This window comes from Falco naumanni, chromosome 1 (assembly GCF_017639655.2).
Source record: "Falco naumanni isolate bFalNau1 chromosome 1, bFalNau1.pat, whole genome shotgun sequence".
In the NCBI taxonomy this organism is placed as follows: Eukaryota; Metazoa; Chordata; class Aves; order Falconiformes; family Falconidae; genus Falco; species Falco naumanni.
The window spans coordinates 14,553,664-14,580,853 of NC_054054.1; the positions used below are offsets into that span (position 1 = coordinate 14,553,664).

The window sequence follows — 27,190 nt, forward strand, 5'->3', positions numbered from 1 at the left end:
GGTTGCGTTAAGCAATGCAGTTGGCTTGAAGCTTGGTGAAGTCATTGTGGACATTTCCTTGGTTGAATTGCCACTAGTAAACAAAAAAAGCCAAATATGCACTGATTCAGTCAGCTCCAAAATGGGTGACAAGGCTTGTAGGAGAAGCCACGGGGCCCCAGCTGCCATGATCAGCAGGGACATGTAAGCTCAGGCTCACAGCAGAGGCAGTGCCCCCCCCCCCCAGCAGTGCAGGATGAGGCCCCAGGCATTATGGAGACCTGGCTGGTGGCTTGGCTGGCCCTTTTGGCACAGTTTCTGCAGCTATGTAAGACCACACTAACCAAGGGAGGCAAAGCAGTAAGGCCAGGAACCTGGAGAGTAAAACGTTCGGCACATCCCCCAGCAAGCTGAGCACAGGGAGATGATGCCTGGGCTGCCTTGCTGAGGGGTGAGGATGCGTCTGTCACCCCTGAGGGTCTGCCCCTGCTTCAGCCAACTCTCTGGTGGAGCTGCAGATGCGCGTGTCATTTATTCGCTTAGATATAAGTATCAACGAGAAACACCTGTAAAAAGGAGATGCTCTAACACTTCCTGCAATATTCAGCTGCAAAAAGACAGGCAAAAACTGACAACGAAGTAGCAACCCAACCCACCCAGCCAGTGGGCAACTGAACAGCCCCCTCACCGCTCCAGGCCAGCCAGACCCCTCCCCTGCCCCTGCCACCTCAGTCTGAAGGTCACCACGCATGGGCAGCTCTGCAGGGCTCCCCTCTCCCCTGCCAGCTCCTCCCAGGCACCACATCACCTACGAGAGGGCACAGAAAGACCCGGGGGGTCACACCTGCCCTCGGCCTGCCAGCTGCTGGGGGTCTCTCCTGGCTCCCTCCCCCTGCCGAGCTGCTCCCGGTGGGGCGTCTCACCGCAGCAGCCCCCCTCCCTCGCCAGCATGCGCACCGCTCTCTCAATAAAGCATTTTGTTATATGATGTATGAAGGAGCGTGTCTGCAACCACATTTTACTGTATATTTAAGTGCAGGTTTTGCTGATTTACTGCTGTTGCAGAGAACGTCTCCCTCCCCAAGCAGGGCAGGCCCATAAAGGATCTATCAGCTCTGACTAATGATTATTAGTACATCCCAAGGTTACGCACTGCAATCAAATAACGCGTAGGAGGGATGAAAGACTCCAGCCTGCTCGGCTGAGGACAAAGATCACAGGGAGCCTCTCTGAATCTTCGGATTGCAGTATCCATTACAGACTGCCACCTTCTAATGTCAAAGTATAATTTGTTGTGGAGGAAGCGTGTCGCTATCTGAAAGGCGAGCCAGAGAGCAGCCTCGCCGTCCACGCGGCCCTGCGTGAGGTGGCGGCAGCCCCGCGCCCAGGTGTGAGGGACCTGAGGCGGCTGCCGCGGAGGGCAAGGCCGCAGGGGTGACCCGCTGGTCTGCGTTGTGCGAATGCACGGCCCCAACTGGAGAAAACCACTTAACCCAGTCCAGCGAAGCGCCACCGGTCACTCCCAGCGCCTAACGGAGCGCAAACGCTCCCCGTCAGCCGAGTTCACCGCCGGGCCCGGGCCGGGCCGGCCGCGCCGCCGCCGCGCACACGTTCCCCATGTAACCCCAACAGCGCCCCGGCCCCCGCTCCCCGCCGCCGCCAGGGGGCAGCCTTGCTCCGGCGATGGCGGCCGCGCCCGGCCCCGCCGCTCTCCCCCGGGCCGGGCCGGCGGCGGGCGGGCAGCGCCCAGGGCGGTGACTGCTCGGCGGGGTGTGTGTGTGCCAGACCCGGCCGCCATCTTCTCCTGGGACAGGGAGCGGCGGGCAGCGGCCGGGCACCGCGGGGCAGGTGCGAGCGGCTCCCGCCCGGCGCGGCGGGGGGCTCAGGCCCAGCCGGAGCGCTCGCAGGGCGGCGGGAAGCGCGGAGGGCCGGCTCGGGCAGGTCACCCTGCGGAACCCAGCGGAACGCCCGCAGCCTGGCCTGGGCTGCTGCCGCGGGGGCTGGCACGGGGCCTGGGCAGACACCCAGACACGCAAGCACCCTGACACAGGTGTACAGCCAGAGAGGCCAGGCCCCCCAGACAGGCACACCCAGACCCCCAGACACATGCCCGAGGGCGGGCACCCAGCCGGGCTCCCAGACACAGCTGCAGACCCAGACAGGCACACCCAGATGGACACCCAGCCACACTGATGGGCACCCAAACACACAGATGGGCTCACAGACTGAGACAGATGCACCCACACGAGCACCCAGCCACACTGATGGGCACCCAGCCACAGCCAGATGCACCCACACGAGCACCCAGACACACTGATGGGCACCCAGACACAGCCAGATGCACCCACACGGGCACCCAGCCACACTGATGGGCACCCAAACACACAGATGCACCCACACGGGCACCCAGCCACACTGATGGGCACCCAGACACAGGTGCACACCCAGACACGGGCACACACAGAGACACCATCACCCCCAGACAGACACCAGCGGACACACAGATGGGCACATACCCAGACAGGCAGCCAGACATACACACACCTGAGACAGGCACGCCCAGGTGGGCACCGCCCTGCCCCCCCAGACAGGCACTCAGACAGACAGATGGGCACCCAGACACAGGCACACACCCAGACACAGATGTACCCAGATGGGCACCCACACACAGATGGGCACCCAGACAGAGACAGACACAGCCAGATGGGCACACAAACACATGGGCACCCAGACAGACACCCAGACACAGGCGCACACCCAGACACGCACACACACACACACACACACGCCCTGAGATAGGCACGCCCAGGTGGGTACCCCCCCAGACAGGCGCCCAGACACAGGTGCACACAGACACCCCCCCTACACAGGCAAACAGACACAGAGGGGCACACAAACTGAGACCTGGACAGCCCCACACACACAGACACCCCACCGCTGGCGGCAGCTGGTGACCCCGGCCAGGGCATCCCCGAGCCGTTTGCTGACACACACCCGTTCCCTCCAGTCTCCACGTGCAGCTGAGTTGCAAAGTGCCATTCGAGCAGAGGATGCAGGCACAAGAGAATGCGTTGAAGGAACAAATTAATAGAATCCTAGAAGCTAGGAATCCAGGCTCACCAGCTGTCATTTTCTGAACTGCAAACAAAACAAAAAAATAAGGCCCAAGACAACCATCGGTCAAATTTTTCACTTAAGTCAAAGGACCGATTTGACTTTTGATTTCTAAAGGACAACTATCATGATTTTTAAAGCAATAATATGCAGAAGAGATAGCACACTTGGTGATCTGCATGATTTATTTGGCAAAGCCTGTTAGTTCTTTCTGGAGCAAATTAGTAATTCTCCTGTTTGTCGGTGGGAATTTCATGTAAGCTACAAAAAATCATGGGGAGTTTTCTTCAGATGGAAATCCGTTCAAAACAACAGAAAAAAGATGAATATGAGAAAAAAGCTTAATAAAGTTTTCTTTAAACGAAGCCTTAAATGAAAACCATTCAAGGCTTGACTGTTAATCAAAAGAACATTACTTACCTTACTCAGCATTACTGAAACCAGAACGTGGCAGCAAGTTTTAAAAAGGAAACCTTTTCTCTTTCTTTATAACCATAAACTGTAAACAGCTGAATTACTGGCTATGCTGTTGTCTTTCCGCTAATGTATCATGCTTCTGGGATTGTTCAGAGCAAACATTTTGTTGCTAAGACAATAAACTCCTAAACTGGGGCTTCTGGGGAAAAAAAAAATAATAAAATAAAATCAAGCACATTCTGAGCAGCAGCTATTCAAAGAATACCACTATGCCATCTTAAGAGACTAAACTTTATTTTCAGTAGTACCGGGAAATATTGAAATTTCTTACTAAAGTTATTTTTTAAACAAAGAAAGCTGCTGCTTGCATACAATGGAGCATATTTATGTGTATACCAAAGCTAAAAATTCAAATGGGATGTATTAGCAGAGTTTGCCACTGAAAGTAAAAGAGCTAGACAAGCAAAATACATTCCTCAATTCAGCTCAATTGAGTTCAATACAAAAAAGTAAAATACTTAATTGTAGAACATAGAGGATAAAGGTTTAACGTATATCCTCTTACACAGAGAGCGTTTTTTCTACCTTACTTAAAAAAACCTACCTGAAAATCTTCCAAAACACTGGTACCCACAAGATCTGAGTTTTTCAACAATATCCCAACAGATACTTCAAATGAGATCATTTGGGAACACCGAGATGTGATAGCATTGCTATGTACAGCTCTTTATGCCCTTTAAAATCAGAGAGGTTACACCTTAGTGTTACACATCACAAACACGTGTTACCTGATCAGACACATGATGAAAGTCAGGCTCTGTGGACTGCAGCGCTTTAATTCTGTTCCCTCGACTCACACAAAATCTGACATACCAGAACTCAGCTGTTTTTACACGTGGAAGGGCCAGAAAGAGAGGGGTTTGTGAGCACAGAGTGGCAAAACCCCCGGCGCCCTGGGGATGTACCGTTCCCAGGTTGCTGCTCGCGCAGCCAGCCGTGGGATTTGGCTGCGGCTCGGGGAGCGATCTGTGTGCGAAGCTCCCAGACAGCCCAGCTGGAAAGATACAGGCTTCCCACATTAACACTCCACAAGCGGCATCAGACAGTGTTATCGTATTAGCGGGCTGAAATTGTGTCATACTCTTATTTTTAGTGCGCTATTATGCCTCTGGGATATATTTTATTTATCAGGGAATCGGACCTAAACAGATGTAGCAGTTTTTTAAAGGGGGCTTTAGGCAACTTACTGTGAAGTACCTGAAAGACTGCACCTATGTTTTGGGGAAGGGGCAGAGTGAATGTGTGACCTAAATACTCTACATTCATCTTTTTTAAGTCCTGAATGACTGTTTGGAAATCACAGTTAACTTTTCAGACAAACAGTGATGTACAATATTTCCCTGAAGAAAGATTTTTGTCATTTTTAAAAAGAAAAATATTGAGGATCTCCCAAAATTTCTCTTAAGTTAAAGCAACATTACGACACAGAACAATTCAGAATTTGCAGAACTCCTTGACAAAACATATCATTGCAGTGACACGGGATTGCCCAGAGGACCAACAGTGACTGCAACGGATACACCGGTGAGCTGCAGCCCCACATGCATGTGGGTGTTTCCATCCAGGGGAGCTGCAAGTCCTAACGAAGAACATGAGAACCATAATCTGCATGGGTAAAGTCCTTCAGCGTCAGCACAGAAAACTGACTTCTGCTTCCCCAGGCAGCATCTTGGAAAGCTGCCCTAGTTTCTTGGTCATGGTTATCCTGCATGCTGGCACGGGATGGAGTCTGTAAGAAGACAGCCTCTTTAAGAGATGCTCTCCAAGCAGATGAGAGGATGTCTTGGTGACAACACCAGCAGGTTCAGTTAGGGACAGCTAACTGGGAGAAGTTAAAAAAAAAAAAAAAAAAAAAGGGGGGGCGTGGGGATTTAGGCTGAAGATGGGGCAAGAAGACATTTTATCACTTCTTTCATTAAACGGTGTTGACAAGAAGTGGCAAAACTACACATGGAAGGCACCAGGAGATAAGATAGAATTCTGTAACATACAAGGTATGGACTGTGCAGCAAACAAAGGACACCGGTGGGGAAGGACTGCAGTCACAATGCTAAGAAACGAAGGGAGCACAGAACTGCAAAAGCTTTTGTCAATAGAACTTCATACCCAATTATTGTCACGGGACTCTCAAATTTTATTTCCTTCAGTTCTTCTGGCAAAAGGCCACTTTTCACATGACCTCTGTAATTTTTTTAATCCTGTCAATGAAACAGTCCTTCCTTTGAGACAGCCCATTTTCTTCTAAGACAGCTGACTTCTCTTAGAATTTGCAACTTTCATAAGAAAACTGACCATAAATAGTAAATTTTCTCTTACAGAAAGATGAACTAACACCAGCATGCATCTGCAAGCCTTTGATTTTGCTACAATTATACTAGACGGAGCTCACCCACAGAAGATGCTATCCAAAGAGGCGCTTTTTCTTCCTCCTCTTAACTGGGTGGAAAATGGTTACGCCAGGTGGCAACTGTGAAGTTACCTTACTCACAGGTAATGAGCGGACAGTACGCACCAGCATAGGATCCTTGGGAGATGCACAGCCTCTTCTGTGCGCCGCAGCTGTTCGGTACTGGCTGTCTCTCCGAGCAGGCATCACAATCCATTTCTAATCTCATGCCTGCTTCTGGGCTGGGCTAGCAACACACGAGACAAGAGTTGATTTGAACCTACCAGATAGCCTGAGAATGAACTGGTTATTTTATTACTTAACGAATCCAGGTGTTGGGATCAACTCAGTGGGGCTCTTTTCTGCGTAACGATGCCAAAGGCCATCCATCTGCCTGCCCTCCCTGCCCAAAACAGCAGTCAGTAGGGCAGGTGGCAGGGACCAGAACTGGTTCAACAGCAGCTATTGCTCATTTTCTTGTCACTCTATAGGTCACTGGCTGGCAGAAATCTCTGAAGAAATGCATCTAAAAATATTTTGAAAACTTGGCCTCTGCTGATGAGAAAATTAAGTGGTGACTCATGCTCCCATCAGCTCCAGACTTGATTACTGCAATTTGATGGACTGAGAAGCTGATATTCCACCGAGACTGCAATTTGCTTAGGGGAGCAGCCGAGAGGCCTCATTGGCACCAATTGCTTCCAACACATCTCTCTTGTCCTTTTAATCACTAACAAATTTAATTTCACTTCTCACTGAAGATCTCACTCTCCACCTTTCTGGCAAGAGAACAACTTAGAAGCTGCTTTCATCACCTCTGCTGCAGCTCAAGATGCCAGCATGAAGCAACCTGCCCGTAGCAGTGCCTCGCACCTGCATTTCCTGGCATTGCTTTCTCCAGTCCTGCGCATCTAAAGCCATTGCACAGTCCTTGCCCGTGGTGATCCAGGAGATTACTTACCATCGTGCAGGGTGTTTTCCCTGTCAAACGAGAATTTTACAGGAACCGTACACATAAACTTCGAAGGATTTAATTCAAAATGCCTCCTCGAAGAAGTCACAGTCTAATGATCACAAGGGGTAATGTGGTTTAAGCAAGAAAATGGCAAAGAGGAGACAGCCTCCTCCTTCTGACATTGTTCTGGTACGATGACATAGATTTAGTCTGGAAGATGGGGACTACCCATGGAAATAGGGACACAAGAGATTCAGTTTGTTGGATGCTGGAAAGGGCAGGCCATCAAATCTAAAGTAAAATACTCTTCATTTACTCTCATCATGTGCTACGTTATCACCGAGCTTTGTTAGAACAATGGCAGGGCTTTTCAAACAGCTTCCCTAGGGAGACCGCTCTGCAGCTTAACAACCCTTTCACTGGAGATGTGCAAGTGTAACCAAGGGCAGAATTTAGTCTCTTGTCTATTTAACGTGTTTGTGAGGGACTGTATGTGTTTCTGGCACTTTATAATAATAGTAATATAAATGCATTTGGATTATAACAACTTGGAGAAACTATGATTTAGCCCTTTACTGTGTTGTAATTCCCAAATGCATCAACATCTATTTAAGTGCAAAATAGTCTACAGTTTACAAATACAATGCTGCGATTGTCAGCTGTAAAGGTTCTGTATGAGATTATGATTCAACACAAAACAATTCAATGTCTGAAATTTCATTTTTAATGTCAGAGTAACATCAAAAAAGTAGCTCTTTCTCCATATGCAGTCTTGCAAAAAAAATGTATACCAGGGACTTGGTCCTTTCTAATGATTTCTACATATATAACTGCTCATCTCTTATACACATATGCACTTGCAAATAAATAAATGTGGTTGCAGACAGACAATATTTCATCTTGCCTTCTAACCTCCTGCTGTCAAGATATTTCCACAGAAAACCATACACAAATAAAACTAATGGCTCCTCTCTCCCTGACTGCCAGAATAACGTAGGGGACTACTTCTGTAAAACCAAGCTGCTGGATCACTCTCCATTCGCTCTGCGAACAAGCACAACTGTGCAGCATCTGCTGAGATTGCCTTTTCTGTCATATAACCTATTTGCATTAACTAAAGGATTTATAAGAAAAAACACAACCACAGTTTTGATTTTAACTACATAAAAAGTGATTTATCTTGGACCTATTACTGAGGTCATCAAAAGCTTCTCAATTTAGTGCACAAAAAAGGGAAATAAAATGTTTGAGTAACCCAACACAAAGTGCTAGGATTCCCTGTGACCTCTGAAGTGCTCTTTTATTGTTCAGGCATTTTTTCCTCTGCTATCATTAGATGGGAGTACAGATACACAGAAGGTAAGAAGTGTTGATGATCAAGAAAATCCTTATGTTTTAATATAGGCAAAGTTCTCATTTACCATCAGTTTTGCCTGATCATGTTCAGTAGCAGATATCTCTCAGATTTAAAGCCAAGAAGTTGAAAAGATTCAGAACTGTTCTAACCCTCTACTGAAAAACTGGTGGAGTTCAATTAATTAATTTTCAGTCAGTGATAATTTGCAGTATCCTGAGGATTTTCTTTCCCCAAATTTAGTTCATAAAATATTTCAGTACAGTTCACAGATTGTTTTTTTTTTAAGAACAAGCAAACAGTTTAAAAGCTTACCCACAAAAGAACAAAACACAGGTAACAGAGGTAAAAGTTGACCTACAGGTTAAGTAATTTTATCTTGTTTTCCTACTAACAAAATTAAATTCAAAAGCATTCTGTTTATTAAAGACATAATAACAAGTAGGCGTAATAACAAGTCATAAAACAAACATCTTAACAGTCTTTAAACATAACAGAATTGATATGCATAATGAAGTACGGATTTAAAATATGTATTTCAGTTTTGCTTTATATTCCCTTTAGATTAACACCTCCAACACTCATACACAGCATTTAGGCTGCCCCAAACAATTAACAAGGACTTCGTAAAGGCTCTAACAAAACTCCATCGTAAACCAGTTTGAAATATTCTGTAACACAGAAAAAAAATCAATGAAGAAAAAAGGATGTGTTCAGTGGATCTAAGCAAGTTGTTGGATGCACTGAAAGTTGGAGGTTCAGTACGCAGAGGTAGCTCAGTAAGGGTACTTGCAGTGTTCTGACTACTTAGCATTGACACAACCACAGTACGTTACTGTATGCCTGAAGTCTTCCTATATCCTTAAAAGAAGCAAGCACTCTTTCTGGGCCTGTTGCTTTGCCATTCAAAACCCACAGAAAGAGTCATCAGTTTCAGTGGGGGTTGGGATTAAGTCCTTACATACTCTGGAAGTTCAGGTTTATGGAAGCAAAACAAAACCACACTGTCCTGTGTCTGAACTCTCCGTTGCAAGGAGGGTTTTTAAGCCCAAAGGATTTTTTTCCTCATGTTACTGGCTAGCAGGCTTAAAGAAGGGGAACCTTGAATTTGGTCCAAGAACACGCACGCTGTTCTCTCCAATTACCTGACAGGTTGGCCTGCTGGTGGATGTGACTGTGCTACCTCCGGGTGTGCTCATCAAAAGCGTGAGCTCGCTGCCCACTGCCCTTTGGCATCACTGGCTGGTGAGAGCAGAGCGCAACCCTAGGGGACACGGGTCCCTCAGCCCCGCCACCTGCTCAGTGTGCACAGCCTGATCCCCTGCCAGGGAACACAAGAATCCAGCATGTTGCCACCTCAGCGTACCTTTGTTACATGGTCATTTTATTGGTGATGACAATGCTGAACAAAGTGATGCTGTCAGCTCCCAGTTGTTTTTCTCACGGGTGACAACAGAGCAGTCTTGCACTGACTGGCCATCAGGTAAAGCACTGATGATTGGTACCAGATTACTTTCCTGTTGCTCACAGGAGTAATGGACTAGGAATAACAGACTAGGTAAACCAAACACAGATTATTTCACGAAGGCAAAAGGATATGAATTTCACATGCCTACTGTCATACAAAAGATCTTTAGCTTGTGTAAATGGCTGTAGTCTTATCAGAGGTATGATAATTTACATCTGCTAAAGATCTGCTCCTAGGTGTTTGCACTCAGTTGCACCATTAACTGCAATGCTAACCGTGCCACACATGAAACTTCTGCATTTATATTGATCCCACTTTGACTTGTTTCTTTCATTCCTTTTAATGTTTTAATGCACAATTGCCAGCATAGTTTTTGCGGATGGGCACACTTCAGAGTCTGGACTAGAGTACACTTCTGGCATCTTAGTCTCCTGGACAAGATGCAGTGCTGACTATGTTTAAGTATATGCTTGTATTCCTTTCTCTTAGAAATAGTATCTTGTATTCTTTTTCATGTAAGTTTATTAAAAAGAGTAACATTTTATTTTTAAAAAAGTTGTGACTGATTGTCAAATCAGCTAAGACAGCGTTGCTGTTGCTATAAGAATCCTTTTAATTGGAAAAAAAAATATTGTCAACTTTCTTGTCCTCACAAGCTATTATTCATTAACAATGCAACAATATAGAAAACATAGCTTGGCTTACTACAATAAAGGCTCTGCTGAATATTAGCATCCTAAATTCTGTCACTGCGGATCTCCATGCATTGCATCAGGGGAAGGAAAAGAAAAAAGAAAAACAAGAATTTGTGTTCTTCAGGGGTAAATTATAAAAGATCTCCTAGCTGCAAACACAAATACTTCACTCATAACCCAAGCACCAGACCATTTCTTTGAAGAAGCTTATGAGGCATTTAAGATATACAATGGCACAATATCATACAATGGAATTGAAAGAATTTTCTTGAGAAACCATTAACTTTGAAGGAATGTCTAGACAACTGTGTCAACAAATGCAAATAATTCATGCTTCTCAGCTTCTATCCAATGGATGGCCCCATGCTGAGTATACACAAACTCAGAAGAAAAAGGCATGTCACAGTCATATGACTAGGGAGCGTAACAGAGTCACACAAAAATTCAAGTCAATCTTGGAAAAAAAACCTTCAGAAAGCTCTTCCCCAGGGTAAGCCAGCAGTGGGATAAGCTTCTGGTCATTTTGGCTAGTTTAAAACAGAGTCTTACAGCTGGTGCACCCTGGCTTCAAAGCAGGGGCAATGGAAGAAACAGCTGTTAGTCATGACCATTCACTCCGTTAGAAAAATAAAACCTAAAGGACTCCAAAATACTGTACAACCTCTTGCAGTAACCAACAAAGTAGCTTCTGGAAACAATGCTTTTGCCAAAAATGCATCTGTAAGGCACTTAACAGGTATCTTTTTTAATATATATATATAAAAATAAAATATGCACTGAAGCAACATTCACAAATACCCAGTTGTCTCAATTGTCTGTGTGTACAGTATCGTACATATATACATTCACTGTGATGGCCATCTCCGTAATTATACCTTCACAGGTGCTTTGGGCTGCCTGGTTAACTTCAGTGCCTGTGAAGAGGAAACAAAACAGTCACTTTTTTATATTCTCCAAAGACAACCAACAGAACAAGACAAGATTTTAATTTATAAGGGGCAAGAGAATGCTGTGTGACTTCTGGGAGGCTGAGTGAGGAGCCAGCATGCAGTTGACAGGCCGCTCTGGGATCTGTGATGATGTTTTTCTCTCTGATAGCCCATCACAACCTCCCCAGCTACAGACAGTCTTCACAGCGGAACCACAAGGAATATGGCCACAGTGCCAGTAAAGGAAGCGGAGGTGGGTCTCAGATGTCTTTTAGAAAGCGACTATTTGAACCCCACTCAAACCACTTGTGGCACAGATATGAGAGCTTCTGACTCACGTAGGGAAAGACTGTGAAGAACATTTCTGCCAACACCTTTGTGTTCCCTGGCCTCCTTCCATATGGCTCGAAGGCTGCTCAGAGTATAGTCACTGCCGCAGGGGTGGATGTCGGGCACCCCTGATGTCTATACCCTTCCGAGAAAAGGTAAAAAGAAACCAAGGTCCATCAGCCCAGAGGTGGTCTTATGCCAGCGGACACTTGATGTCTTTGTAGCTCTAGTCTACTCTTAACTGAGGGAAACCACTTGCCTTTACCTGATGGCAGGGTCCAGCTCTGCGTTCCCCACAGGGTGGGCCAGCTATGGTAGCTGAGCTATTTATTCAGTGTGTGACAGTTCACCTCAAATGGCAGGCGACCGTGCTTCTGGCTTGGCTGGAAGCAGCCCCTCTAACCTGGGAGGCAAATGCAGCAGGCTTAAAAGGTCTCAGGTTTTCAGCTGCTCCTGTGTGACACGGCGTGGTCACTGTGAGGATGCCTGTTGCTGGTGTGCTCTGCAACAAAAAAGCTCAGCGCTTTCTTGTGCGGGACGAATCAGCCTGAGTGAGAGGGAAAATCCTGAAATTTGGAACCTCTGCTTCCCTTAGCCTTTTGGGTGAAGTGCCCGGGCAGACTGGCAGTTGCAAGTCAAGTAAGAGACTTATCGTTTCTGGAGGGTTGGCTAAACAAGTGATTTTCAGTCTGAGAGATGTCTGATGGGTCTTCTTATTGTAGATATTAACCTTTAATATTGTACATTTAAAGCTTGTAAGCACTGCTTGAAAAACGCTCTAGCACAAATGTAAACCCTTAAAAAAATCCAAACCTTTAAAAATAAATAGGCTATATTCCCCTCAGAAACACCAGCTTTCAGAAACACCAGCATTTAACTATTGTTAAATCTAGCCATTTGAGATTAGTCTTTTGGTTATTATTCAGCAAGAGACTTTGGAGAGAGACATCATTTCACATTTTGTTTGGGGAAACAGTTTTTTAACTTTGTAGTCTGGCAGATTCTGCTGCCATATTTACAAACTAGAAATACCTTAGTGTAGATGAATCTCTAAATATTTAAATTCAATTTCATACAACCAGATCACATGTACTATCATAATTAAGTAAGAATGTCACTGCAGATGAGTACTGTGACTGGATAACCGTCTCCCCCTGCAAGAGAGATGCCAAAATGAAGCCAAGGTGTTTATAGAAAATAAACATCAAGGGTGATGATGACATGTTTATTTTCAAAGCAGGAGACCATTATCCAGTCACAACATTCACTTCTATTATACTTATTGCAACTGTACCAGACCCAACCTCATTGATTTTTTTCAAAGAGTAATTAAAATAACATTTGTAAATAATACAGAAGACCAACTGAAGAAACTGCTGCAACAGAACAACAATCCCCCAAAGTGGCTCTACAGCAGCATTACAGTCTGATTAGCACAGGAGGTTTATTTGATGCTTAATGAATAAGAAACTAGTGCTGGTGAACTGTAAGTCTCTCCAGTACTGGCTGACTTTTCTGATGCCCTGTTTAAAGGCAGTGTTAACTTGCAGTGACTGACAGCAGCCCCTAAAGGCCATTATCACCCCTGAGGATCAGGGAGGTCTGGATGAGCTCCAGCCCCACTCCTGGTCTTGTGGCAGCAGAGAGCAGTTAGATGATGAAGAGAAGCCAGCATTGCAGGGATCGTTCACCAGCAGTGTCAACTTTAGGCTATCTTTCTGCAGGAATAGCAATGGAATTTTCTTTACACAAGCTGTAATGTCTCCTGATAATTTCTCATTTAAAAAAAAGACTCTTGGACTCATAAGAGAAATGACATATGATTCTCAATTTCCATTTTCAGATACTACAATACATGCGTCTTAGTAAGGTCTGATTTGTGGACACAGTTCCTGAACATTGAGAATTTTCCTGCTTTGTGCCATTCAGGTAAGCAAAAGCGGAGCCACATAAAAATCACAAATGTGGGGGATTTTAGCATTCAAGTTAACAAGGTGACTTTGGTGAAGCTACTAAAATGGAAGTCTGTTGGGTTTTGCTGAAAATTCTAAATACGAAAGTTATAAAAAAAAATTTTCTCCACTGAGAAGTGGAGAATACAAGGTACTGGTGGCACTGGGCTTCCCACAGCTTCCCAACCTTCATCTAAAATGGCTGTCAAAGACAAAGCATCAGCTTCTTGATCCTTATTATCTCAGAAAATTAAAGATAGCATTAAAATTAGTTGCATGGACTAGCTTTCTGCGAGGTGGTTACTACTGTTCTGAGAACCTGACCAAAACCATTGCAATTATTTCATGTCAGATGTCAGTAGCTTCAATTTGTATTGCAATAGGCATAATTTGAATCAGGGATGTCGATGCAAAAACCTCTAGTTATAGTCAATAATCCTAACAAACTATCCCATGCCATAACTGTGGCATGAAATGTGATGCATCAGACTTCTAAGACTTCTTACTGTTGTACAGGGTGACCCAAGTAGAAAAAAAATAATTAAAAAACTTTACATCCTGCTTCCATTCAATTCAGGAAGTGCCCTCATTTTACCCAATTTCCCCAGCACCCACACCAGTGGACAGATCTTTGTTACTTCTCCAAAAGGGAGATCCAAAGCTGTGGTTATTAGCTAAAGACAGAGCCATTCTTATTGGGCATAATCTGAATTCGTAATTTGAATGAATTCATAATCTGAACTAACTGTAGAGGTCTGACTTCAAGATTTGCACCTTTTCAGAACCAAGGGGGATAAAGTTCTGCATTTTTAATTTGACACTACTGTGACTATCACTGCCATAGAGGGAGAAAAGGAACAGAAAAATCCTACCATGGAATCCTCAAGAAGGAACCTAAGGAGTTTAAGACGTGTTTAGGTATTTTTTTTAACTCATAGCACACCAGCCATTATAAATCAACACCAGCGATTCTTACCTTTTGCCTAGAAACCATCCAAGATTTTATTGTTGGTACCAACAGACTGCCAAGAAGAATCTGAGCAGGATGATAGATGAGTAAGGGGACGGAAATTAAGGATAGGTGCTCATAACCCATAAATACTATCTTCAGCATTGGAATCCCTGTAGGCAGAAAAACAGCAGACACTCACCTCAGACTTTAAGCTCCAGATAAGAGCAAAGCATTTTATATGGCACTGACATTTCACACACACACACAAAAACCCAAACAAAACCCAAACAAACAAACAAACCCAAACAAAACAAAAAAACCCCAAATGAACTCAAAAGAAACAAAATGAGGACTCAGAAGTTTTGTATAAAAAAAACAACCCAAACAAATCAGCAAGAACATGAACAAAAAAAATAAATGGCAGAGAAAGTTCTGTGGCAGAAAGGAAGGAATAGGGGAATGCCATAAAAGATCTTTTATAATTATTCTATTAGCTGTCAAACTCCTGCTGAAGATTTGATATAAAATACGTTCTGCTATCGCATGCCTGTTGGGTTGCTGAGCATCACTCTGTGCTGCTTATTTACTTCTTCCTCTCTCTCCCTGTGCTCTGGTTTGTGTTTTCATGATCGCCCTCCATCCAACCTGCCTGACTCCTGCTTGCAACCTTTCTTGAGTCCCTTCACCGCTGCAGGAGGGTTGCGTTTCCCTGGCATAGCCCCTGCCAGCTGGTGAGTACCCAAATGACAGCCCTCCCTGCTTTGATTCATGCAGTCAAGGCAGACTCAGGTGCCCTACAGATGAGTGCTCACGTGTTAGAGAACAAAACTCTCTACTCTATCTGTATGTTTCAGAAGAGCTACATACAGCATGAGAGAAAAGGTTTCGTGAACCAAGTGAGCAATATGAAGTGGTCACATCTATGAAGAGTTGGGGAGCAGCTGAGTACAGAATTTGTCAGATGCTGAAAGAAGTGACTGTTAAGAGCTAAAGATGGGCCATTTTTCCTAAGAGCTCGAATTTGCACTCAGCAGTGCTAATTCCATTAGATACCTCCATGCACAATTTTCCCACTTGACGATGTGATATGTAAAATTAAATTTGATCTAGTTTTGCAGTAATTAAACTGATTATGTTTACTTTGAACATATTGTTCAAAATTACCTGCTTAAATCTTTGCTACTGTGCTCCACAAAGCATAAGTGGGGGCAAAACTTGCAACCATCTCTGTCTCACTTGACCAGACATTTGCACAGTCACCAACAAGAGCAGCTGTGATCCCTCAGGAGCCCCCTGAGAACATACCTTATTTTTTCCCTCATCTTAAATGTCATTCTATGAATCTTCCACCAGCATCAACCTTGCAGCGAAGCAGACTACACATGGTTTTCAGAGAGCTCATCTGTCTGTCTCCTTTCTTACAAAAAGCTGAGCGTAGTGCTACGCGCCCTCCGTTCCCCCATCAGAAGATGTTTCAGATCAGCCAAAGTCGCCGCGTTTACATAAATGCTTTTCTGTGTCCCGGACAAATTCCCATTCTCAACACCGTTTCAGGTTTCCCTTAATGAAAGCTGCCTTCTCCCTATGTGAGGAAGCAGCTTATTTCTTGAATATTACCATTCCACCAGTGCCCCACTATTGCCAACACATGTCTGGGCTTGCCGGAATCTTCATGATGTTTCCACAGCACCGTTTCTTGTAATTATTTTCATTGGCTTCATCACATTACACCACTAACAATGCTGTCCCCATACCAGTAGCCTTTACTTAGCGGACATTTCCAGGGAAAGATTAAATAAAATAAATAAAGGCTTGAGTGCTTAATTTCAATATTATAATTACCTTCAAAACAACATCATGGACTTATCACACAGTAGGGCTGCTTATTATTAACACTAGTTTCTGGGGCTTGGGGATAGTTAGTATTGGGATAGAAATTAAATGGACATCCACATGATATTAAGGAGTGTAATTTACTTCAGATGTCCATCATACTGCTTTTGTAAACAGATAAAAGGTTTTATTGCCCATTTCCAAGTTTGGAATTGACCCTTGTGGGTCCTTTCCTGTTCTCTAACCACAGAAAAATAGAGTCCCAAGCTATGAACATGCTGTATTTATGTTTGTAAGACAGTACCTGGTGTTTTGGTAGTGCAATTTCACCCACAGATCCAAAAACACTTAAGTAAGCTGAACAGGACTCCTACAGAGAATCAGAGAACACTAAAATGACTAGCCTAGGATCACACAGAAAACTAAGGGCAGAGATGTGGACAGAATGGACCCAAAGTGACGGAGACACACTTTAAATTACTGTACATTTTCTGAAAGAAAAGATGAGAAATTCCAGTCTAAAAGGTAAACTCTCTAGAGGAAAGCTATTTCAGTAAACTAGGAAAAGAAAATTATTGTTGTCAAATACAAATACAAAATACTGTAATTAGCGTGACAATATAATTAGATCACTGGGTGGAAAGAGGTTCTTAATTCACAGCTTGTTTAAATACATGTCACAACAATAGGTTCCTGTAAGCTACTAATGTGCAATTAAAGTTCCTGTTATTTACCAGGAAAACCTAACTGGTGAAAAGAAGAAATAATAATCATTTTTGCAGGTAAGCATTATTTCAATGGAAAGAAAAAGCCCTGTCGGCTTCTTATGCACTTTCTGATTTTTGTAATTCCAACTTTGCCAGTATGCAACTCTCTCAGAAAATACTTCATGACAAGGGACCCAGAAACTACAGTCACAAATGCTTGCATCAGAAATATTACCACAAAGCTAAACAGAAATTTATTTATTTTTTTAAATGTTGTCAGAACTTCTTTGTAGCAATACATTGTAACTGCAGGCATCAGTATGACTGCTAATGTTTTCCAAATGCATAAAACTCATGCAAATTCCTAATTAGGGAAAATGTATTTTAACAGTTACTTTTCCCTCTCTTAAAAAAAAAAAAATCACTGTACTTTTTTCTTTAAATATATATAATGTATAAAAAACACTGGGAGGGGGCACACAGGGGGACAGGACGACCAAAATGAAAACCAAATCCCAGCCAAAGGAAGAAAAGTGACATTGTGACGCCTGGGCTGATGCTGTACGCTCAATCTGAGCCCATAATGCATTTTCAAGATGAGATCATGACCCAGCACTAAGAGAAGCTGTAACAGAAACACAGACACTGACTGCTACAGTAGTGACGTGAACAGGTGTGGCTGTAACAAACCTACGGAAGTGTGAGTGAGATGAGTTTAAATCTTTCAGATAGATAGCAAGGAATGAAGGTGCTAAACAAAACCGATATGGTTATCGTTATTTTGGGCTGTCTACTCCTCTTTTCCTCATCTTTTATAGCATATTGCTTCCAGTGCTAATGGAGTATGACAGCTACACCAAGAAATAAAGTTTTGCACAGGACCAAATCACATATATTAAAACCCAGACCACCACCTTAGTCTTAAGTGTCCTGAAAGTACACAGCAGCTCCTCCCTCCTCCCATGCCTTAATATTACTAGGGTACTTATTTGCCATCTGGAGCATTAAGGCTGCATTCAGACGTGTGAAGAATAATGCCTGTAAGGATTTTTCGTTTCGTTTTCACAGAGCCATTAATCAGGCTTATCTGCATTTCAGGGTAATTGGACTGACTTCTATGGGTCTTCATCTTGATTGACACTGGAGGAGGAACATTGGCATTATCAGTTTATAGACAGTCTTTAAGTTTTAAGACTGCTGTCATGATCTGAAGGTTCATACCACAAACACCTATTTGTGTTGCTGTGGTTTATGCAGTTACAGGCTTCCAGCAGCTTGGTTCAACTCCTCTGCCAAAGATCCTCACTCACTATCTACCATGAGAACTGAATGGCAAAGTGCTCCTCTGTGGTTTCTTGCCAACTTGTGCAGCTTTGCTCAAAGCAGGGGTGTAACAAACTGTTGAGTTGCCAAAATCCTTTAAATGGGATTTATTGCACGAATGTGTGTCCAACTCCTGGATCAAAGCTGACCAAATACAAGTCAGGGTTGTATCCCATCCACCTCCAAAGAAAATGTGATACCCAGCTGGGTGAGAAAACAGCACCTCACCTGAGCAGGACTAGTGTCGTGTCTCAGAAGAGAGGAAGCACTGAGATCATCTCACAGATGGCCCTTACAAACAGGATCATTGGTGTTCCCAGCTTTTTACCCTGAACTTCCCTCTTCTCCTTTGTTTGGCTATGTTTCTCCTACCAGCACTCCCCCATGTTCCCATCTTCCTCCTTGCTCTTTGGCTCTGGTATTCAGAGGGTCTTTTTCTTTTTTCTGTTTGTATTCTCTCCCTTTCTTTCTTCCTCCTCTTCTCCACTCCCATGCTTCTAGCCTGCCTGGGTTTGCTTCCCAAGACCTTTCATTCTGCTCACTTGTAGCAGTGTAAATTTTGGGTTCTTCCCCTAAAATCACAGTCCCACTGCAACCGAGAGAAGAGTTAGGCCTGTGACATGGAGCACATTTCATTTTTCTCCCTGTTTGTGTCCTCACTCTGCCCATTTCACCCAAGAACTTTGCAAACCTGAGGAAAAGCCAGCAAGGCAAAAGCTGTTTATCCGTGACCTTCAACAACGGCAAGGAGGAGTGAGAGGGCTGCTCTCACCGGTCTGGTATAGGGAAGCCCTGTTTGCTCTCCATTGCTCCAGGGCATTCCAGTTTGGCTCCAAGGCTGTGGTTTCTCGGCCCTAGTCAAAGGCCACCATTTCTCTAGTAGCCTGCACGACTGAAAGCTCCCTATCATTCCTCCAGCTCTGCACCCAGCATAACCTCCCACATCCTCCCTTTTCCCCTTTGCTACTTTCACACTTCGTAGTCACCTTCGTAAAAGGCCCATGAAAATATTATGCTGTGCTTCACTACATTTAGTTAACTGTAAAATAATAATAATAAAAAATCCTAAAAGATTTGAAGGTATTTTTAAGAGAATTTAAATATAGGACTCTTTTCATCTAGCTATCACTGCAGTAATATAAATGAAGCAAATTAATTTTAATGCTCCAAGGTACTGATTCTGTGTCACTGTCACTGACAGGATCCAACTAGACTTTATGAGATGGCATTTGACTTTATGGAAGTGAGCACTATGCACGCATTTACAATTTTACAGGGACTTTAAGCTGTCATGCTGAAAAATGTTTATAAAACATTAATCAAAAAATGCCTCTTTAATACAATGCATTGTCTCAAAGATGTTAGAAGGCACATATTGTAAATGGATTCTTTTTCTGACTAAAGTAATTTCTACCAAAAGCCTTTCCCCACTGCTATACAAGTACACAGTGTGGAGAGATAAAGAGCACTTTCTCAGCACATTACTACCTGATCCAAACACTTGGGAAATCACTAATGTACAGCATGCCATATTTCCATGTCACACATGACACATTTGTCTAAAATTACCCAACAGAGTTTGACATTGCAGCATATTCCATAGCAGGGCTTTCAACTGACATCTGCCAAGTAAGAACTTCAAGTAGGAGCTTTCTTCTTCTAACAAGCAAGTAAGAGTTTTCTTTTATCCTATACCCATGATGGAAGTGATAAAACAGAAGTACTGGAAATCAGGGTGTTTTTTTCTGTTTTAATATGTTTATTTTATGCTTGCTGAATGTGTAAGCTCCCCTTAAAGCACTGTTTCATCATTTGCTGTTTTCTATCACATTGCAATGGGTTCAGAGAACTTAATAGAACATTTTTATTACCACCAAAACGTAGGCCATTATCTCTCACACCCAAAGCAGAATTATTGCTAGATGCTCTGCTTACATACTCCACTGTATAGGTTTTTCCCCTTGAATGTCTTCACAACAAACAATTTATCCTAAAACTTTATTGCTTACATTACTGAAACACATTCCAAATCACAAAACGCTGCAGCATTTCTTAGAAAAAGAGGTTTGGGGCAAACCAAAGAGGTCATCACTGGGGCTATGCAAGGACCAGGCGTTCAGGCATCAGAATGCCAAACAACCCTTGTAAAGAGGCAGAGGAAACACTTTGAAGAAAAGCCTTAACCTCTGGATTTTCAGTTCTCCCTTCTACTCATCTATGCATTTCAGAACTCTCCGTTGCCATAATCTTCAAGTGTAATATACAAAATGAATGAAATGTATGACGGTAGCTTCTCTGACACTCTCCATGCTACTCTCTCTCTGAAGGATCCTCTCAGGGGTTGATGTGAAGGGAACATTAGTAGGTCAAATAGCTATTTCTTCTTTTCAGCTGAGAAAAGGCCTGTAAAGAGGGGCATATACTGCATTAAACCCCTCCTAAGCTGCCAGAGCGGAAGGTGTCTGAGTTCATCGCTGCAAAGACAGTGCCAACTGAGCACCTGAAATTTTACTGCCAAGTTTCACAATAGTATCGCATACAGCACACTGACCGCATAGTGGGAAAGGGTGGCGAGATCTAGGCAAAATCCAGTTTAGAGGATTAGAAAAAAGTTGTTCATGCAGATAGCTACCAGAATGGCAAGATGCTGCTAATCTTCCCTTTTCTTCCCAGGCAAGTCGTATTGCCACGGTTAGTTTTGAGGAGACAGAAGCTTACATACTCTGCGTATCCTCAGGGAAAGCTAGCCAGGTATAGAAGGCATTTCTTGCCCTTGTCCAGACTCTGTTAGAGATCACGACAGGAGAAGATGCTTTTGAGAAATCAAGTGCCTAAGGATTCTTTTTCCTATATCCATGCCCCCTCCAAAGTATGCACTGAACTCAGGTTAAATGCTTTTCCCTCCGGACCAGTTTGTTTCAGGTATGGGAGTAGCTAAATGATAGCTGACAACCCACAACAATACAAATACTTGCTCGCCTCTGAGTATTCCCATTTCAGCTGAAGAAAGTACCTTCTAACATAATATGAAATCACACCACATTGGAAGGCAAATGTTACCTGAAGCTGAGCCTTAAACAGGCAGCCAAGCTCTTCCTCAGGTGAAAAATTCCTCAGGGAAGAAACTGGTAGCCCTTTCCAAGGCCCACTCCAGCTGTAACTCTGAGATTTCTTTTGCTCTTAGCCCTAACCAAGTTATTCTAAACCTTACAGTAATTTTGTACTCTGCAAAGGAATCAAGGCTGAGCAAAGTAACAGACAACCTTTGCTACTGTCTTGTCCAGAAGTAAATAATGTCAGGAGTCCACTCGCAGTGGCTAGGCAATGGTTTACAGCAGTAAAATGGTTTGTGGCACTTATGGTTCAATCACACCTTGGTGTCAAAGCCTAGTGTTACCATGGAAATCTGATTTTCCTGAAGGTATAAAGAGATCATCCATCACGATGCACAACCACAACTGCCTCCAGGTGACAGGACACTCCCTCCCTGACTGGGAAGGATCTACAACGTTTGTAGCAGTTGAGACTACATTTCCCCTGCCTTTTTGCCCACATACATGCTGTATGAAGACTTGGGCTTAAAATATTTGCAGGGAAAAAAGACGATTCTTTCAGTATGTTTTCATATTTCAGGTCAGCGATAATGTAATGGAAAGCAAAAACCAGGTTCACAAAGTGATAAAACCAAACATTTGACAGGGAGGTTTTATAAGGGATGGGTGAGACATGAAGGGAGTTTGGAAGAGCTGCAGAGGAAAACTGCAAGATGGAGAGCTATCCTAGCTCAGTCTGGAGGTCTGCGTGGACCTTCATCTTCAAAAGCATTTTCACCTTCGTCCCTCTCCTTGGGAAAGAACGATTATTTACCCGAATATTCAACAAGCCCTTGCATTACATTACATGACTTACCTCTTTGGGTGGCCTAGAATTATTGGGAAGGCTCTGTACTGAATCAGAGCAGTGTGGTCACATATGGGCCATATAGTTATGCTAGGATGCAAGAATTTCACTGAGACCCACACCACGTTGTAAGAGATTGGATGGTCTAATAGTTAAGTAAAGAAGGAGAAGGAAGAAGAGAAATGAATGAGAAATAAAGTATTTCTTTTGCTATAACAAGAACTAAAAAAGAAGAAAAACTTAATATGCTTTGAATGCTTTCATTAATTCTTGTTCTTCAGATAGCTGGCTCACTATACTGCTCAGAGAAGCAGTAATTTAAGTGCAATGTAAATACAGTTACTAAGAAACAGCACATCTTGATACTTTTTTTTTTGATTTTTTGCTTCATAAGTTTTAAGTAAATAAAAATGTAAAAGCTGGGAGGAAGAGAAAGAAAGTACAGTTTTGTCTATTTCTGGGTTTTCAATGTGTGCATTCAGATTAGAAGTGATGTTTAACGAACAACACAGGCAATCTTACCAGATGCTAACAATGAAACATTTAACACCAACAACTGAAGACTAGTGCTTTAGACTCCAAAACACCTCCACCTGTCTGACAATATGGTAGTAGCAATTAGTTAACAGGGAATTAAAGAATTAATTGAACCACCATAAGTCATATTTTAAAGGTGACCTATCCTTAATTTGGCACCACAACGTGGGCACAGCAATGTTGTAAACTTTTCCTCACACTTCAGTGCTGTTTTTTTTTTAATTGCTTGGGTATCAGTTCACTGTTCATACACGTAACTTAACTCAAGGCACAGGATAAATTCTTCCTTATAATTCACTGGCAATATCTAAGCTATGACGTTTAAACCAATGAGATATAAACACTTCCTTCCCTTCTTCATAATTCTTGTAGCCAACACTTTTTGAATATTTAACAGATTAGACCTACTAATGAAAGGAATTCTGGACAAAGAGATTGACAAATGTTCTAAAAACACAAAGCTGCGATTTGGTTAATTTGATTATTTCCTTGAACATTACTGCCCTTTCCACACAAAGCTGAGGCTAAGATTTCTTAGCATTAAACTTTTGATTATGTGGATTTTATTTACACATATTAAAAAAGCCATTACAAACATGTGTTATAGTTGTTCTAACTGTATTTGCAAGCACAAGCAGGAAAGGGTTATGCTCCGAACTGTTTCATACTACCTTTTAATTAGATTTTTTAAAAGGTTTTTTCCTTCTGAAACCTTGATGCAAAGAAAAATTTGATACACAAATCCATTATAAATGGTAAAACAAGAAAACACTTCTTTTCATAAAGAAAAGTTAGGAATACTAGCTTAATTTTTCCTTTAATTCTCTCTTCATTTGATTTCTGTGCCCAAGAAAGGAAGATACGAGGCCAGAAAAGCCTTAATGCTCCAGTCATTCGGGAAGGCATTTTGAGAAAACAGCTCACTATCTAGAAATACTGAGGGATACTATTTCTGAAATTCTGTGGACTAGGGTTATGTGCTTGCTGTGGTCATGGCAGCTTTTAGAGGAGGATCCTGCATCCAGATTCCCAAGACTATCCTGTAATAGGAGATTTCTAAATTTTGCTGCTGCTGTTGATTTTTCACATCTTTGCACCCACTGTTTTAGAAGTGTCTGGAGTCAGCAGCTCAGACTGGCTGCCAGAAGGTGCACTGAGAGCTGCAAATGTAGATGCAACTCTCTCAGGGAGACTCAACATCATCTTCAATACTTGCCAGCTTTAGTATGGGTGACACTTGTAGCCTCTGCCAGCTTGAGGTAAAAAAAAATAAATCTTGAGTCATGTCCAAACGTGGATCTTCCCAAGGGTAACCTGTCAGCTGTCTGCTGAATATAATGTAGTTTCTTAAAGTAGGTAAATTAACTTTAACTGTTTTTGGTGGGGAGGGAGAGCTCTTCTGTCATTATCATTTCACGGATGAATATGTGTGTTTATTTTTTTTATTATTATTATAAAGGGGTATGAGCTTGCTGTCATTAAAACTGGCAATCTGGTTTTTAGTGTCTGATCCAATTATGTGTACATCTGGGAAGACACACAACCAAATAAATAATTGGAGAGGTGCAACTCTGAAATGACAATTGTTATTCATCGATCTCTTTCTGCAAGTCAAGATTGAGAGATGTAAACTTCAAGTGAATGAGATCTCCTGGGTGAGATTCTTCAGTTCAAACACAGTAAACAACTGTTGTCCTCTGATGCACATTTTAGTACTGCTGGAGGCAAACTTTCTAAATATTAATAAAAAACCTATACAGATGAAAAGGAAGCCTTGGGAGCCAGTACAGAATTTCTTGCCACATTCTAAGCCTAATCAAAGAAACACACGTTTCAGGTCCAAAAGGAAAGGAGTTTCCCTAATTTACTCTAGTATTCCCCCTTCTGGAATCACAGAGAGGTCAAGATTGAGTAAATTGCAATAGATTGAACATGCTATATTGCGAATCTGTGATTAGAAAACCAAGGGAGAATCAGGTACTTGGTGTCCAAAAGCCACTAAACTCACCAGATTATATCATTTCCTACTTTCGGAATGGCCTGCCACCACCTTTCCTTCCCAAAAGTACAGCCCCTAGGGATGCTCTGGTGTGAAGGAAACAAACAGGGGGTGTTTGCCCAGCCACGTATATGAGTAGCAAGGGAAAATAAGAGATGCTCTGGCATAGACTATCTCAGCGACAACAGCCTACACAAAACTGTCAGTTTGATTTCTTGTGGAGATAGCCCCTTCAAGTGGATGGTGGCCTTAGTGTTACAGAAATGCTTACACATGCAAAATAATATCTCACCATGGCTGGATTTGTCCATGAAAGCAGGAAACATTCATACCATACTATTTAGTTTTGTTAGTATTCTGACATAGCAGCTGTACTGGAAACAGCAGCATTTCCTGGCATTCTTTGGGGTGTATCGGGAAGGAAGACATACCAATTACATGGTAATAACCTGACCAATAATATCATTTGATAAGAACTAAATGCTGGTTCTAGAAGACTGCTGAGCTAGGAAAGGCAATCCAGCTGCCTTCAACTTGGGCTACAAGAAAAAAAGATGCAAACATGAGAGAAGTGCAATATGTGCAGGTGCTTCTGCTCTCCCTACTGTCATATCATGTAACATGAATCCCTCAGTACTTATTTTCCAGGGATGGAAAGAGGACAAAGAGAAGGGGAATCCCAGAGCTGAGGAAAAAGCCCAGGCAATTCCTTGCTGCTGAAGCCCCTTGGGATCCCAGAAGCTGGAACACGAAAGAGTTTCTAACTCTCTGGCAGTAGTGAGGGGTACATATTGGCCCAGACATGGCCTCCATGACACTCATTCTTTCAAGAATATTCCTCCCATCAGCCTCCCTTCTGCCCCAAGGGTCAGCACCCACCAACTCTAGGCAGAGCAGTCACTAGATCATTTTCACTTATATCACTCTACCAGACACATAGGGAAGAAATGAGAGTAAAAGTCTGTAACAAGTAAGAAAATACGCAAATTCAAGCACTAGTAGCACCAAGAAGTATGACATGATACCAGCAGTAATGTCTCCTGTTCGACACTCATAGGAAAATTTCGAAAGTAAAAGAGAGTATTGAAGGTCTTACTCTTGAAAACTTTCAGAGAGCAATTAACCAGGATTATTTTCTAGATCTATATGTAAAAGTCAGAGGAATTATTTACACACTTATAGCTAGTCACAGTTAGTACCCTGATGAATAATCAATCGCCTTAAAGGACAATTCTCTGCCAGGAACTGAGAACCACCACCACATTTCAAAAATACCACAGAGTATAGCCTGAACACTCACTTAGGGAAATGCACGCAATTTTACCATCTTACTTTCTATTCAATTATTAAGAGATGCCCCCTTTTTAAAATCAAAATGATCTATCTACCTTTTATCTTAACACTAGTTAGAACATTTTGGCATTTTTTTCTATGTAAAGGAGAAAGGTGATTATCACCACAGAATAAGAGTCTGTGCTTTATTAGTACAGCATTTCACAGAGTTTGGGTGCAGGAAAAGAACGGATGAAACAAAAATCCAGCTAATATTAAACAGCAGTGGTTTATGCTGTATGAATATATTGTTTATCTCTGAAAAATGTTGTAAGGAGGTATCTGTAGAAAATATGAGCAAACTATAGATAGATGTGAGCAGACTGGAGCTACATGTGAGCACGATGCACTCTGTCACATTGTGCAGCTGGGGAACACAGGGGAAAGCACCGGCTGACTAATCCATAGCCCAGATGATCCGTGCACAGACAATTTGAGTTGCCTGTGAATCTGCTTGTGCATTACAGCAGGCTTTTAAGAATTGTTCAAGTACAGAATATCAGTTCCACACCTGTGCAGTAAGAAGCTGAGTATTTAAAAAATATATCTGAATGAAATTAAAACAATAGGAAAAGTTTGTGCTTTGGCTTTTATTTGCAAAATTAGTTCTATTTCCTTAAAGTATTTTGTAGCCTAGAAACTTTGACTGCATTACTTTAAGAATCCCATGGTGAACAAACTGCTACGCTGATAAATCTAAATGGGGAAAAATGTACCCTGCATCACAAACAATGCCCTGATTTTATTATAAACCAACAAAAATAACCCTGTCTTATTTTTTTACCAATCTGCTGCTCATCATACCTACAGTACTAACATTTGCACTTCTGGTAGCCAAAATAGGTAGTGCACTCCATTTTTTGCTGATAAAATAATTTTACATAGTAAATACAAAGAATTAAAATGGTTTTTTACAGTTCTGCATTTTACCTTTGGAGTTGTAATTTCTAGCTAGCAATTCCCTCTCT

General features: G+C 42.7%; 1 protein-coding gene across 3 annotated transcripts in view; it reads right to left on the reverse strand.

Annotated features, from left to right (window-relative positions):
• Positions 1-7,612: 7,612 nt before the first annotated feature.
• Positions 7,613-27,190, reverse strand: part of SLC10A7 (solute carrier family 10 member 7) — a 153,528-nt gene continuing 133,950 nt past the window's right edge. For 2 of the 3 annotated variants that reach the window (XM_040582273.1, XM_040582282.1), the window contains exons 10-11: positions 14,616-14,761; positions 7,613-11,342 (exon numbers count right to left, since the gene is read on the reverse strand). In XM_040582273.1, the coding sequence (XP_040438207.1) occupies positions 11,298-11,342; positions 14,616-14,761 (191 nt within the window). In that variant the 3' untranslated portion in view covers positions 7,613-11,297. Of the gene's footprint in view, positions 11,343-14,615; positions 14,762-27,190 lie in introns of those variants that run through there. The other variant, XR_005826069.1, reaches the window with a different exon arrangement.